General features: G+C 42.9%; 1 protein-coding gene across 1 annotated transcript in view; it reads right to left on the bottom strand.

Moving 5' to 3' along the window:
* cicb (capicua transcriptional repressor b) overlaps positions 1-16,540 on the bottom strand; it is a 36,934-nt gene that overhangs the window by 3,364 nt on the left and 17,030 nt on the right. Inside the window, 16 exon segments of the mRNA XM_065957972.1 lie at positions 70-227; positions 329-568; positions 571-686; positions 778-1,248; positions 3,769-3,959; positions 5,967-6,121; positions 6,287-6,426; positions 6,894-7,905; positions 8,008-8,105; positions 8,480-8,618; positions 8,966-9,144; positions 9,268-9,400; positions 9,485-9,667; positions 9,758-9,869; positions 10,401-10,575; positions 10,689-10,838. Coding sequence (XP_065814044.1) covers positions 70-227; positions 329-568; positions 571-686; positions 778-1,248; positions 3,769-3,959; positions 5,967-6,121; positions 6,287-6,426; positions 6,894-7,905; positions 8,008-8,105; positions 8,480-8,618; positions 8,966-9,144; positions 9,268-9,400; positions 9,485-9,667; positions 9,758-9,869; positions 10,401-10,575; positions 10,689-10,838 — 3,652 coding nt within the window.

Here is a 16,540-nt window from a genome sequence, read left to right as displayed (position 1 = left end):
GTATACATACGCCATCCAACAATCATCAGAATAACCTTGGGCAGAAGATTCACAAAGGTGTTAACTCACTTGTCCACAGAGTCAAATGTCTTCTTCAGTGGTGGCGGACGGGATTTGACCTTTTTGGGTGTAGGGGCATCTTTGTCAGTCTGTGGGGGTGGAAGGGCGGAATCTGTAGTTGATGGAAGGGGGGGAGGAGAGGGGGGAAGGGACTCCTTCCATCCAGTCTGTGGAAAAAGTCAGAGCCGTGTTATGTGACAACAAAAACAAAAAGAAGTTTCTTCTTATGATGTTTGAGCTAAAAAAGCCAATATGTGATTCCTCTCACCTCTTTGGTGGTTGTGCTTTCCCTGCTCCGTGTTTCAGAGGAGTCTGCTGCACCGGAGCCCTCCAGCGGTCTGTCAGAGGAGGGAGGCTCTTCAGCTGGATGTGTTGTTGGAGACCCCGATTGCCCTGCAGGCTCAGGATCAAAAGAGAAATGGCAAGAGGCTGCAGTGTCTCTCTCCTTTTCCCGCTCCCTATCTCGTTCCCGCTCCCTGTCTCGTTCCCTCTCCTTCTCCCTCTCTCTCTCTTTCCTCGGCCCCCTCCTTCATAGCTGCCCACGGGGATGTTCGCTACCATTGCCTTCACCTTCAGAGGGGTCCTGACTGGAAGCTGGGCTAGTTTGGGTGTACCTGGTGTGTTTCCTGAAAAGATAAAGAAAGGGTTTATTATATATGCTAGAAATAACAACGAATTAGAAACCTGTCAAATTAAGTATTTAACAAAAACAAGTACCAGATGTTTGGATCTGAGGTGGAGGACTGCAGGGCCTTATGGACACAGATGAACCACTGGGAGGTGCCACTGAGCTGCTGGAGATCTGCGACTGCCTCTCCAGTTGTCTTTCAGAGTGCATGAACAGTTCTGTCTGCCTCTCAGCCTGTCTCTCTGTGTGTCGATCTGCAGGTCTGTCCGGGGGCAGGTGTCTGTCTGCCTGTCTGTCTGTATGAAGCTGCGGATGTGGGTGCGTGACTGTTGTTGGTATTGCTGTGTGTTTGGAAAAGATGTGAGGGGAAGCACTGGAGGGGCTGGAGACGGAGTAGACCACGCTGGGGGGTACTGCTGTCATGGAGACCACCCCTGTTGCCATGGTGACGCTAGGGGAAGGAGGGTAGATTGCGGTGACTATCTGGCCACCAGAGCCGGAAGCAGGGGCTGAGGTGGAAGGTGATGGAGACTGAGCTGTAGCCAGGAGTGGTGGCTGACCTGGATTAAGGAGAATGTCCAAATATCTTTGAGTTGTCAGTTACAATACATTGAGAATTTTATCATGAACATTACAGTCAAATCTGGTGTACAAGATGCACTTTTAATACCTTTTTTTTAAAAATAATTTCTCATTTTATCAATACCAGTAGAAAATTCTGAAACACGCGCGGTCATTACCACGAGTGCAGCCGTAACCATCACCCACTGCACGTGATCTGACGCGATTGATAACTCATATTTGCAAGCTGAAGTTAAGATACATAGCCACACTGGCTGCATGACTTTTTTTTCTCCCTCACAAGGTCATAATCTTGCATTTAAAGAAAACTGTGGTAAATTGTAGTCATTAAATAAATAAACCTTGTGGAGTTCTCTTTTGATTGAAAGACTCCTTTATTAAAATGAAATCAAAAGTCCGTGGCACACTGAAAATAACTTTCCTTTGGTTCGCCCAGAACATGGACTTTTGATTTCATTTTGGTGGTGTGTTCTTGCAACCGTGTGCACCTGAGAACGTGTTTAGACTGGGCACCCATTTGGCCATTTAGATTGTCCTTTATTAAAGTCAACCAGTGACCTGCAGAGGTGGGCAGCACAACTCGCGGGCTGTGGGTCTGTACTTCACAACTTTCACCGTAGGCTGAGAACTCAACTACCGTAATGTAGTTTAAACCTTTTTTTCCTCTGTGAAGCCCCCCAAAACAGATTTAGCGTTTTATATACCGCTGTGATTTATATTCCAGATTTGACGGTCCTTTTTTATTGTCGGCCTTTTTTCAAAAGTGGTGACCAAGCTCTGTCTTTGCTGTTATCCTCTTCCTTGACTATTACTTCAGTCATAATGTCAGAGTGAAGCAATTGGTTGAAATAATATCAGATCTGTAACTAGTGACCAGCAGATTGGGTTAAACAGAGGAGTTTGCATTCAGTCAAAAGACAAATCCACATATTCACATGGACATTTTTCTCTGACATCATTCTCAAGGTGGGAAGTTAAGATGCTATGTTGTAACGCTGTGTTTGAGGGTTACAAGCCATTTAAACGTACAAAAACTGAAAGAGGGTCATCAATTCATCACTTTTCGATTGATCCGCAACTGAAAAGACAACAGATAGCAGGAAATCTATTTATGTTAATAGTACTGACAGCTAGCACAGGTTAGCTGTTGTCTAACAATGTAATTTAAAATATTGTGTTCTAATTTGAAACACTCAATCTCCCTTTCGTAATTTTACCATCCATTGTGTATTAAAATTGTGAATAAACCCATATTATGCTTTTTCTGGTTTTATATGACATTTAGTCTGTTTTCCAAGTGTCCTGTGCATGTTTAGGCACATCTATGTGCAAAAATTCAAAGTCTGCGGAAACGCAGCTTCTCCTACGTCCTCCTGTTAGCTGTAGCATTAGCCGCATAAAACGCTCGGTTCTAGCCCCCCTCGATAAAAATTTGTCAGTGCGCCGTCATTGTCAGTGTGAGATCACTGATCTAAGTCCATTGGCTCGTTGTGGCAAGCCCCGCAGCTCATGTTGAAATTTCCGAGAAGCGTGCTGAGCAACTGACCAATAACAACAGAGCGGATCGGCAGACCAATCAGAGCAGACTTGGCCCACGTGGGGTCTAACAGTGTGGGCTCAGCAGAGTGCGGCTGACGGACTCAGAGCGGAGAGGGAGCAAGGAGGAGCAGCACATGAAAACAGACACTTTCTTCGGACTTTAGCTATTGTGAACGTACAAAAGTAGATTAAATATACGAACCCCAAAAAGGGCATAATATGGCCTCTTTAAGTTGTTAATCAAATGGGGAGTAGTGATAGGATAACCGTTTGGCAGCTTTGCCCTGTACACAGGAGTACAACATTATAACAGCGTTTGAGCTAGGATAGAAAAGCTGTATGTGATTATGGTGAATTGTAGACAGCTATTTCAACTGAGGGACCCATGTTTCAGTATTGTTTGTTAGTTCTAAAGGCTATATTGCTTCATTTTCTTTCATTTCATGCAAGAATTAATCTGAAGTCTAAGGCATTTTTTTAGAATGTAACTGAGGGTAGTGCTGAGGGTGTGCTTTCATCTGTCATCATGTACGGTTCTGCCTGGTGCGGGACAAGACATGCAGAATATTCTAAAGAAATATTACGCTGAAATAATACTAAGCAGATTTAGTGCGTATACAGTTGTGTGTTTAAATGTATTAATAGGGAAAGAATGAAGTATACTCAAAGCAGACTGTATGCATAGTTTGATGTTTGTTTCTACTACAACTCAATGTCTAAGGTTTTTTCTCATGACCTTAAAGCTGAAAGGAGAAAAAAATCCCCACAATGGACAATGATATCTGTGGTTTCAGTTAGGAATAATCAAAAATGTATCCAGGGCCCAATATTTTGTTGGATTTGTCACACAGGGCTGTTCTTTGTCGACCACTGTTGTATAACATAAACCTGAATATATAAACAACACAAAACTGGCACATAAAGAAAAGAATCAAGACGTTCCTCTCCACAGTACTGACCTGCAATCAGCGGCTGAACCAGTGTCTGTCCAGGTGGTGCAATGGCTGTGAACCCAAGTGTTGCTAGGGGCGATGGAACATATGCAGATCCAGCCACTGGCAGGGCTTGCTGGGTGGTGGAGGAGCCTGTTGTCGTGGAGACAAGAGGCAGAGTGGATGGGACCCCTGGAGTGGACTGGACGTAGGTGATCCTGGATGGTAGATAAAAAGAAAAGTGGCGATTAGAAATAAAAATATAAAAAGGGAGAGGGAAGAAGGAAAGGTGACATTTCTGTGATGAAAATGTCAACTGCAGGAGAGGTGACAGGATGTGTTGAGGTACAACAATGAGCCAGGACAGGAAAAGAGGGAGCAGAGACGTGATTAGAAAGAAAGAGGAAGACAAAAAAAGAAGTGCTGCAGTGAGGGTCAGAGGGTGAGTGTACATCACAGCGAGCAGCACAGGATGACTAGTGCTGTTTGTGTGTATGTGTGTGTGCTCGGAGTTAAGAGGTAGTGTGGGGGTGGCAGGCAGAGCCAACTAGGGCCACCAGCAGCATGACTAACACATCCAGAATAGAGCTGCACTGCTACAGCTGCACCCCTGCCGGAGTTTTTGTTTCTGCTATTGTCTGCTCACTATGCTTTAGGAAATGTGGAAGTCCCTGGCATACGAGACAATACAACCAACTTGTACAAAGTGTAATTTGTGTCATCTTTTTAATCTCAGTTTCTTAAAACCATAAAGTACAAGAAAATACTAAATGAATGACAGTTATCAGAAAAAAAGCTTGTTGATAGAATCTGCTTTAACATGGAATTTTGATCCCTCAATTAACAACAATGGAAGTCATCCCAAAATGTAAGTGCCTTCTTAAAAATCACTAAAAATCAGGCCTTCTTCTAAAGTATTGAATCCGTCTGAAAAGGTTGAATAAACTGTTTTCAAATACTACATTTGTTGTGTACACTCCTCTTCTATTTGCGTTGTACTTTGGGCTGAGTGCATTATTTTTTGTGAATGCTTACCTAATTGATTTAGGTCTAAAGATGGTTGAAGATATCTATGGTAAGTGATGTTAGCTATTTTTCCCAGACTCTGAATCACTGCAGGTCCCATGAGTGACTGCGGTCTACCATTTAGTTAGTTTAGAGTAGTTTTTCTTTCTTTGTTTTTCTTCTTTTTTTAAAAAAGAGGAGCATAGCAGTAACCCAGTGATAGGGCTTGTAATATTTATTCTCTAGTATACACACTGCAGCCACAATTTTTTTCCGAAGCACAATGTGATTCATTTCGAGGTTGCATCCATATCTAACCAAACTATCTCAAGAACATAAAACATGGAGTCAATCTTTCAAACAGATCTTAATGTTGTATAAACAACTTAACCAAGAGCAAGACTTTACAGTAGAGCTTATAATAACATCAATGGCATTCTTTGACTTCACAATCTACCTTACTCCTGCACTCTGCACTTCTATTTAAGCATTTAAATAGAAAACTGCAAAAAATTATACATTACTTAAGTCCCACCCCTCTGTAAAAGGTGAATGGACTTTTGCTTTTCTAGTCTTATGACTACTACGCACTTTTACATTACATGTCCCATTCACGCCACATTCACATGGCAGAAGCTGATATGTAAAGTGACCATCAGTGTTAACTAATCCCATTAATGCATATTAACACACTGATGGCATAGCAGTGAGAGCACCTACAGGAGATGGGAATTGAACCTTCCTTTCCACTGAGCCACAGCCGCCCACAGTGTCTATGTTGCTGTTTAAATGTAAAACATTTGACGTTTTTTCGTATAAAAACAACAAAATGCAGATTTAATCGAAAAGAGATTTACAGGGAGAAGTGGAATGTCTGAACGAGCACGGTGGTTTGTCCAATAAAAATATAAAAGGGAGCCAAAAAGGCAAATGAGGGGAATTCAACAGATGATTCAGAATAACTACTGTGCACTTTTGGTTTAGTTTTTACTTATCAAAGTGATGACATTAACCACCTCAGCAAATACTTTAAGTTCACAGTAGCTAGTAAAGGCATTTGACACATAATTCCTGTTTTGGTCCATGTATAGAGCTGGCCAGATGTTATTAAGTTAGCAATGAATGCCCTGGGGCACAATGACAAAAACAAAGGTTGATGTGGGTAAAAGAGGCACAAGATCCACATTTATTCTTTGATTGTTTTTTGATGGTTTTCCTACCTGGTAGGTGCTGGTGGCAGGAGTACAGCCTGGGAGGGGGCTGATCCTGGGGCCACCACAGCAGCAGTTCCCACAGGGAATGGGCTGGCAGGATGGACGGCTCCACCCTGAGGCAGCTGTGATTGGACAACAGGCATGGGGGCTATCTGGATGATCTTGGGAGGAAGTAAAAAGAGGAAGCCATAAAGAAACAAAAATGACAAATTACATTTTGTAAGAATGGGAAGTGAAAGTGGTGAGCTCATGGTTTTCTTCTTTGTGCTACAAACAATAAGAAAAGAAGTTCTCATTTAGCTTCCCCAGTGAAGGTGCTGACTGACCTTGCTTCCCGCCTGAGCACCGTTCTGGACAGGAAGAGGTGGAGCCACAATCGGAAACTGCTGGGCTTGGGCTGGTGCAGCTCGTACTGTTGCCATGGGAACAAGCATTTTACCCTGGAGGACTGGCGACTGTGTTTGCACTGAGGTAAAAACAGAGACAGTGAATGTGATTGGTATTAGGAGTCACAACAGAATAAGGGTGCACTCACACAAGGCAATCCAAACTGTGCTGAAGCACATTTGATGCCCAAAGTCAGGCAGTTCATTAGACAAGTGCTGAGAGTGCAGTGAGTGCACTTCCTTGGCCCTGAAACGTTTGGAAGAGGTGCACTTTAGCATGGTACGGTTGCTCATCCGCAAAGTGGACATTACGCAGTCTTAAAAAAGTGTATATGAATTTCAACCAATTTATGCAAACTAAAAATATTCTATTTCCTCACTTGGAGAAAAATTCCTGGAGGGTTTTTCCGATGCACTCCAGCAGCACAACATGTATGTTGATGACATACAGTATGTAATGTGAAGTAACTTTGCTGAGTTTGAGTGCACCATAATAACTATATGTAGCTAAAGCTTTGCCATGACTCAGCTGCTCTGAAACTCTTACCTCTAGTTCCCGGGCTGACCACTCCCACCGCTCCCGATGAATATCCTGTCAGTGACCCTGCACCCTGCTGCTTTCCATTGGCCAGGGACACATGAGTGGGTGGAGCTGTGGGCAGGTTGAAGAAACTGGTTGGCTGGCTCAGCTGTTGAGGTGGACTCTTTGGGTGGGCGCTGGCAGGTAAGGTGGGAAGGATATACTGAACTTGTGTGATGGCCTTGCCCCCAGGGGATGCGAGGGAAGAGGCAGGAAGGAACTGGGGCTGAAGCAGGGATAGAGGCAAGGGACCATTGGTGTGGCTTTGCGTTGCTGAAATAGCAGTGTGGGTGAGCGCGTGTTGCTGGGAAGATTGAGGCTGGGAGGAGGGGGTGAAGAGCTGCACAGCAGGTTGAGCAGAGATAGCTCCTCCTAATACCAAATTAGTCACTACACCACCAGGGCCCACACCTGCAGCTACAGGATTAGGTGATGATGAAGAGTAGTACCCACCCCCTGTGGCAGCAGCCATGCCTCCTGGCCCTGAACCAATCAGGAGTTGTGGTTGCTGGGGAGTCAGGCACCTCCTCTCTGATGGATGGGGGCTTGATGACGTGCCTCCATCTCTGGGTTTGCTGGCGATGGGGAGTGGTGTGCTGATAACAGGACGCATAACGTTGGTCACCACTGTAGAGGCTACCCTTACAGTGCCAGTGCCTAGGAATGGGTTTGTTCCACTTGAGCCTACTGATGAGCATGGAGGCCCTCCAGCTGGAGAAGTGGAGATGACTGACTGGCCAGAAGAGAGGGAGAGAGAAAAAGCCTGCACTCCTCCTCCACCCTCACCCCCAAATGTGTCCTTACCCTCCCCCTCTCTTCTTTCCTTCCTTCTGTGATCTGAAAACCCTCCACCTCCTGACCTCCCCTCATCATAGCGTTTGCTGGTGGGGTAAGAGGACAGAGAGACACTTCTACCATGAGGGGGTTGATGCGAGGAAGAAGATATTGCAGAAGTGCAAATGACTGGAGCAAAAACTCTCTGGAACAAAAAAAGAGAAATTGAGATTTTTATTCATGCATATCACTGAGCACAAATGATTGTTAGATTACAGGAGAAAAATGTCGTATTCTGGCCAGTTACCTTCCGATCGCTTTCGTCTCCAGAACCGTTTTCACTGTCACTGTCAGTCACCCGCTCCTTACACTTGAGGTCTATGGAACTGCTAGGATAAGGGTCCTCTGTGAAGAAAAAAAATACACTACAGCTACACTAGATATTCCAATTTCCTATTCCATCCAAGACAGATTGTACTTTAAGACTAAATCAGCCCTCAATGCCAGTGGTCAAAAACTGGACACAATTTAGCAACAAAGTAGAAAAGGTATATAAATGAAACCATGTGATGTACGAAAAAAGACCACATGACAGTTGCACTAAATCTCTGACAAAGGTGGACAAGGGATCACTGCACATATGATCTGTTTACCATTCAATTAGATGTCAATATACAGCTGCCAGAGAGTTGGTCAGTAATACAACTAGCAGTGTAATGTCACTTTGATATATCTAATGTAAATTTTGCTTTATCTGTAGAGTAGATCTGGTTTCTCACCGATGACATCATCATCTCCCTCCTCCTCACAGATGACCATGCGCTCCTCGTCACTGGTCATGTCCTCACTGACGCCCCGCTGGGACTGTGACAGGGGTGGGGCATGACTGGAAAACTGACTGCCACCATCTCCACACATCTGAAATAAATATGAGTAAGAGCCTCTGTGGAAAAGTTGCCTTTGAAACAAGAATGGTCATGTCCTTTTTTTTTTTTAAATACTGTGTGTTTTTATCATTTCTACATCCCTGGAGTAACATGTCTTCTGTGTATTTGTACTTAATGTGTAACAGATGGCAAACATTTAGAATTTTTCCACACACAGAATAACTCTGTTTCATTCACTCATTTTGAGTTAACAAAAACAGCAGTACCCACTGCTCGTGTCTCCAGCAGAGATAACTCTTTCACTTTTATTTAAAATGTGTAGAGTTATACATGAAAATAATTGGCTTTCCATGGCTATGACCTGTGCTCCTCTCTTACTTGTGCCAGTTCTGCCAGAGCCTGTGTATTTCCCCTGTCCACCCGATCAAGGCTGTGCATGGCACTTTGAGAGAAGGCTCGAGGACGGGTAAGTTGGCCCACATGACCTTCTCCTGTATTCCTTTCAGACACACCCACCAGACCTGGAACAACACTCTTCAGTTCCACAGAATGGGGCTCTATCAGGAAGGCAAAAGAGATGACTATTAAAGAGGACAAAGCAGGAATAATACAGTTGATAGCAGATGACCTCAAAATTATGCATTTGTATTTTGTCTACCATGGGAGCTAAATGAACTAACCTGTGGATTCAGACATGCTCCTTTCTCTGATGTCTTTGCCCCCTGGGACACCACGGCCTTCGGAGCTGGACTTCTTCCTGTCTTTGTTGCACCATTTCCAGTCTGGGTGGGCCTTAAAATGGGCCTCTTTTACCTGAGAACAGGAGGAGTTAGAATTAAGCCACAGAGACACAATATATTTTGTGATTGCTTTTTGGGCTAAAATGCATCTGTGTACCTGGAAGGCTAAATCATGGTACTTCTGTTTCTCCTTGGGTCCCAGAGCATACCACCACTCCCCCAGAATTTTGCTAACTGTCCTATTGTCCTGGTTTGGGTGCCGCTGGTGCACCAGTGCTCTATGGCGCTTACTGAAAATCATAAATGCATTCATGGGTCGTCTGATGTGGTCCTTCTCCCTCTGAAAGACAGAGATATTACATTGAACATTTTTAGTTAAAGAAAAAATTGAGAACTTGGATGTTGCGAAGGAAAGTGGTCAAGAGACTACCTTCCCAGGGCTACTCTTATCTCCATCTTTGGGCAGCGCGCTGAGGGACTGAGTGCGTCGCTTTACTGGTGTTGTAGCGAGGGGCTGCTCTGGAACTACTCCAGGGAGGAAGCTGAAAGGAGAAAAAAAACAGCCCTGTGTTTGCTATCTCAAAAAGATAGTTCTTTGGGAATAAAACACAAATACAGTGAAAGAGAAAAATATATGTATTCTCTGTAATTTCTGTTATTTATCTTAAAGCTGCAAGTGTATCAGATGTAGACACAGCCCAAGTAGTTTAACTCCCATGAGGTACATCAGCAGATTCAGCAGATAGCTCATCCATTTCAATGGCTGACAGCCTGGCCACTGCCTTTCATATAGTGATAGAGCCCGGAGATGGAATGCTTTTGTTCCCATCTGCTTTGTTCTGGCATTGAGCTCTTCTGCCCAAATTAGTGTGAGGATACAGAAAATATCACACTCCCTTGCTGTATGTGTGGGTACACAGTACCACACAGAAAATTGCTGTGAAGGCTGACTTCAACAATACATAACCACTCTTATAAAATGGATTCCAATGAATCTACATTTGCAGTGTGTTTCGTGATGCTTTAATGGCTTTACGTCTAAAATCACTGTAAAACATTAACTCGGCACTCACGGGTCATCCACATCGCTCTCTGTCTCACTGTCAGGTCTCTCTCTCTCTGCTTCTCCTTTCTCCTTCTCTGGAGGCAGCTCATCAGAAGAGGGGGTAGGCCTTGACAGGGAACCTCTCTCCACAGTTGGGGGTGCCTCTGCAGGCTCTTGTGACAAAGCCGCCACCCCATGACACTCTGAGGAAGAATATCAAAGAAATATTTGCTCAGTAAGGGTAAAAAATAATAGCACATTTGACAGAGGGCATGTTTAGACATAAGGATGAACTCAGAAGTATTTTGGTAAGTACCTGACTTCAGACTAGCTGTTTGGGGATGATTGACAGGGTGCTGGCCTTCTCCAGCCTGAGAAGAAGCATCTGATTGGGTGGGTGCCAGGAATGGTACCAATGAATGCCAGGGGAAGACCGGAACTGACCGCGGCTCAACATTGGTCCACACTGCAGAGAAAAAAAGTATTGTTTAATGGTAACAAATAACACCATGTGATGTCCACTAAGTCATAGTATGATTCCCTGCTTACATTTAGAGGAACTAGGTCTTCTTACATTGAGGTAACCAAGATGTTATTTCTTTATTAAGTTATTAAGGGCCCTGGAGGAAATACATTCCTTCTCACAGCACCAATTCTACTCATTTTTATAAATAGACTTATGTTGAGATCATTATCATGTGAAGTGAAAGAAGAAACAAACAGTCTAGAATGAGAAATATGTTTATCAGTTGGTTTCACAGAAGTTCCTACCCTTCATTTAAGCTAATAGATAAATGCAATCAGATGCCTTGCAGCAGAATACAAAAATGAGTGCTTCGAACACTACTAAGATTTCCAGTAATGCCACTGTAGCACACATTCAAACCACATAACTGGTTAAATCAGTCCATCAACAGCAGATCTTAAAAAAAAGGACTCTGTACTAAATAACAGACTTGACAGAGATTGCTGGTACAATCTAAACCATCATAAATGAACAGGAGACTGAATTAATCTTTGTTTCATTTTATTAAATTAATAATTCTTAAAAGATGTTTCTCTGAATAAAACTTTATACAACAAACTATTTCCTATATAAATCCTTGAAATGTATTTCATTGAACTCATTCAAAAGTTCCTAGTTTTACAACATAACAATTATGACATACTGTTATTTGTGAAAAGACTTGAATTGCACATGAACAGAGAGTGACATGGACTAACCAAACATGCTTAATCCTTGGCGGAGATACTGGGGATTCTCTGATGAGAACATGGTTAAATTAAATCCTTGGTGTTTCTCCCAAAAAGAAAAATGATTTGTCCCTCAAAAAAAAAAAATCTTCTCTACAACACAAAACTCATAATAAGGTAGGTAAACATCATTAATCCACAATCCCGAGCTGATGTTGCTTGCAGGCTCAAAGATGACGACAAGTGCACACTGGTGTCTGTATCCGTTTCATCCCTACAGGTTGCAGTCATCATTCACAACAATTAAACCATCATATGCCTGCATTTTGAGGATTTAAAGATGTGCCATATAGGATTGTTTTCAGTTCCACTTCGAGTAAAAGAATAAAACGTCTGTCAAGCAGGGTTCATCCCTCTGTATCTCAAAATGCCGCAATCTAATATCGCACACGTAACAATCTAACATGCGTGGACAAAATCTACGATAAACGATTATAATACAAAACTAAACTTAAGTTAAACATGTAAGATTCAAAAGTGTGAACACGACACAGTAAAGCAACGATTGTAATCGAAGACAAGGTTCCCCCCTCCTCCCTTTGGTCTAATTACCCCCGATGCCCTCTTTCCCTGTTTGTTTACATTAATACAGCAGCTTGGTCAAGAAGGGGTTAACAAGGCCTCCAGACCATCCACGGCCTGGATTAAGACATCGACCCGAAAACTACCGAGTCTCTTTGGGCCATGTCTAACCTCGCTCTGTGCGTCAATGCAGCTGCAGACAGGTGGGCTCGGCAGTGATCAAAAAGCACACACAAAAAGAAAAAGCTTTCGGGTTGCTGTAAGCGGGGAATTATCGATCACCGACTGCACCAAGCGAAGCGAGCAAACCTAAAAATGTATCGTTTACTTGTGACTCCACTGAAGGGTGGCGTTAAGAATCAGCTTGTTATCGGAGTGTGCACTGTTTACATAATCACCCTTGCTCTGATATTTTTGCCGATTCATAAAAAATAATAATAAACAACAGCAATCAACATTTAGCTACCTCTGGCAGCAACAACAACAACCGGAGCCTCAAGTGCACCACTCCTCCGAAATAGGGGCGACCTCCCCGGGAACGCCCCTGGTCGTGCACCCGTCGCACAGACAAGAGGCAAAAAGAAACGCAAATACTCTCATATCTCAACTACCTCAAGAAAGATTTAGCATTTTCAGCTAAAAAAATAATAATAATAACCCGTGAGACCTGTCGCAACATGAACAAGATACTAACTTGTTTTTCTTAACACCTGGACCGCCTGAAAAGCACTATGCACCTGTCTTAACCTGACACGATGTCAAAAATCCAAAAATCTACCTACTGGAGGATGTTATCCGTGTTTACTACGCAAAAAGCGGATGACGATAAATCTGGTGCATTCATCCATCACCTAGTGTTAACAAGCCCCGCTATCCATCAGATTGGTCATCAAGAGAGCTACCAAACTCTATCATAACAAACACATTTAGGATCTTTAAGCTGATATATGTGCAAAGAAAGAACCGCCTCGTATTCTACCTGGCCCACCTGACGGCTAGCTATAGCAGCTGATGAAACTACAACACAGCGATTTAAAAAAAGAAAAAAAAAAAAAAAAAAAAGCGACCACAGTGAGGACTCCTAGCTCCACTCAGCGAAGGACAAAAACGGGATGAATCGCTGTTTTTGTTTGTTTGTGTGTATTTTTTTTTCTTCCCCCCTCCCCGCCTCTAAAGCAGCAAACCAGTGGCTTTGTTGAAGATGCCAAAAAGATAATAGACACGACCCCGACGGGAGTAGAGAGGTACAGTTACGGTTAAAGCCGTAGGTCCGCGGTCCGTCTGCAGCAGGTTAGCTAGCCACTCCGTGTGTACGATATAAGGCGAGCGTCCGGTTCGCTTTATATTTGTTGTTAGGAGTGGTGCGCTGATCCATTAAAAGTCTTCGTGTAGCATCTTCACAGCTATCCAGTCCCACTTTTCTCATTTAATTTGTGTCTCGGTTCTTTTTCTCTTCTAAGCCCTGGCCCTTTCTTTCTCTTCCCTCCCTCTTCCTCTTGTTGTAAACTAGGCTGCTTGCTTGCCTCCCCCCCCCAACCCCCCCTTGTGCTCGCCCCCTCCCCTTCTCGTCCTGTCAACCTCGCCCAGCCTTGTCCCGCCTCTCCTTGGCAAATAATACTCGGCCATTGGCCAAGGCAGCCACCTGTCATTTGCCCGCCGCGGGCCCTGATTGGTCGGTGTGTGCACTGGAATGCCAGTCATATGCAAATGTGGCCGGCTTTACAAACAGATTTCCAACCTCCTCCAGAATCTGGACATATTTAAGAAATACAAAATTAAGAAAAATATGACTTTCTATCTAAATTTTATCGATACATAAACCACAGCAGGGGTCCAAGGGATGCCTCAAAAAACATGTATTTTTGTGTTTCTTTAAGTAGGCCCACCCACACTCATTGTCATTGGCGCAGGAATCGTAGTAAACCTTGATTGATTTGTCCATCCACGAATCAAAAGCCGACACTCAGATATAGGCCAACCAATGGCGTAACAGACGTAAGAAGAGCTGCCTTTCTCTTATGATTGGCTAAAATGTTAATACCAATACAAGCCTTCTAATGCAGGGAGGCGCTGGTGAGCAGTTTACTTTTTGCTTTCAACGCTGCGTTACATCTTTCTACGTAATCTGCTCAGGAGATGGATGTGATGAGGGCACTGGGGTCAGGAGGACAATGCAACCCAACCCATAAGTGTGCAGGGTCGTCCTATGTGCAACAGTCTTTATGTTAATTCGTTCAACGTTGTTTTATATAAGCATGAGGACTGCATTATAAATAAGCATTATTATCTAATAATATATTATAAACAGTTTTTCTGACAATGCTGCATTTGTGCTTTCAGAAACACAGCTAAACATAGAAAGGAATGTGATGTAGTTTTCAATAATAAAAAAATCCTTTTCAAATCCCCAAACATTTCCCATCTCTCCATCAAGCAAATGTGCCTCCTCCAGACAGGATTTCAAGTGTTCTGATGCAAGGCTCACAGGGAAAGGGAGCGAGGGAGAGAGAGGTAAAGAATTGAAAACAGGAGAGTAGGGGTGGTTAGAAAGAGAGGGAAAATGGGTGGAACGGGCTAAGAGTGGAGAGGACTAGAGGGTAAAAATAGATTGAGAGTCATTTTCAGCAAGAGAGGCAGGGAAGGAGAGATGGAGGAGGAGGGTGGGTGGGTGGAGAGAAAACAACTTGTGAAAACAGAACTTCTCTTAAAGGGCAATGGGGGGCCACAGATGGGGGAGGCAGAAAGAGACAAAGCATTTAAAAACGTGTTCAGGTTTAACAACGCTAGGACAGAAAGGTACAGTACTTTAAGAGGAGTCAAGAAAGAAATCACAATTTGCTTAGCTCATCTTCCATGAGACAAACACAATACTAGGAGGGACTTAATTACTCATCACGAGCCTGAGACGGACCAATGAAGTTATGAGAGCCACTGGCAGCTGCCATACTCGGTAGGGAAAAAAGGAAAGTTAACCCCTTCCATCATGGGTTACAGCTTTCATATTAAATCACAAAAAGGTCTTGCAACTAAACAAGGGAAAACATATTTACCAAAAAAAAGTTAAATTAAAAAATTTACCAAAAAACACATTTCTGTATTGTGTGGGGTGACTGTGTGCATTTATTTAATGGTGGGGCGTTTCCAGTAAAGGTTCAACTATAAGGCATTAGAAGTAGAGAAACAGAGAGAGCAAAAGAGAGAGAGAGAGAGAAAAGAGAGAGAGAGAGAGAGCAAATACAGGCTTATCAACTGCACTGAGCTCTCAACAAGTCAATCTAGCAAACAGTGGTAAACTGAAGGAGGATGCCAGCTTTTCTGTTTGAGTGAACGGAAAAGAGGGAGAGAGAGGACAGGGTGGAGAAGATGGATTACTGAGGCTTCTTAGTGGTTTCAACCCTGGGTAAACATTACAAGTCATTAGTAATGAAGAACATCTGACCATTGAGTCAGAGCAGTGATAAGTTTTCGTTGCTTTTCCTCAGCATGGTTTGAAAAAGGCTGAAGGAGATGTATGGACTATCTTGTAGAGATTCATCCATGAATCTATCGATCAATTGAAAACAAAAGTTTTGACCTCTCTTGTTCCAGTCACTTGCAATGCAAAAACCATAAACATAATGATTTGTTGATTTTCTTTTGCCTAAAGGGACAAAATAGCATGCGATTAATTGCAATGAAAAAAGTAATCTATTAATTTCGGACCTTAAGTAACCACGATTGACTATAGATTGACAATAAAGTTTTCTAATCTAATCTAGTCTAGTTAATGCTGACAGTCCTTATACGTTTTAAAGTTCTTTTATCAGTATACATACATTGACTGTGACACTATGTTCCCATTAGATTATTATATCTATATCTATCTGTATCTGTATTAGATCTATTGTTATTTAAAATATTATTTCATGAGATATGTTTTAACTTTTAAATCTGTAAAGAACTTTGGTCAACCTCGGTTGATTAAATTTGCTATATTATTAAGCTGACTTGACACAACAACGGTTTAAGCTGATAAGGATGTTATTTAAAGTTACAAAAATGCATGTGGAGAGAGGTGAAGAAGGCATGAAACCCTGGTTTCAAACCAGAGCAATTTAGAGTTTAGTCATATAGAACCAACATAAGCGGTGAGAAAGGAAAGATTAAGATAAGAGGTGTGAAAAAACAGTAGAAGAGAAATTCCCCTAAGCTGAGCATAACTATCTGTGCCTGCTGCCATGCTGGCTGTGCAGTATCAGTGTGTAGGTGTTCAGCAGCTTTCATTGGCTGTCTCCTCTCACAGACATCATGCTTTTAATGTGCGTATGTATGCATGTCTCTGCCTACCAATTGCATCTGTAAGACAACACTTCATCAAGAAAGAAAGTTTTCCTCCTCATCTTTACCTACACT

Source organism: Labrus bergylta, chromosome 8, assembly GCF_963930695.1.
Source record: "Labrus bergylta chromosome 8, fLabBer1.1, whole genome shotgun sequence".
NCBI classification, from domain to species: Eukaryota; Metazoa; Chordata; class Actinopteri; order Labriformes; family Labridae; genus Labrus; species Labrus bergylta.
This window is presented reverse-complemented; position numbering and strand designations above follow the sequence as displayed.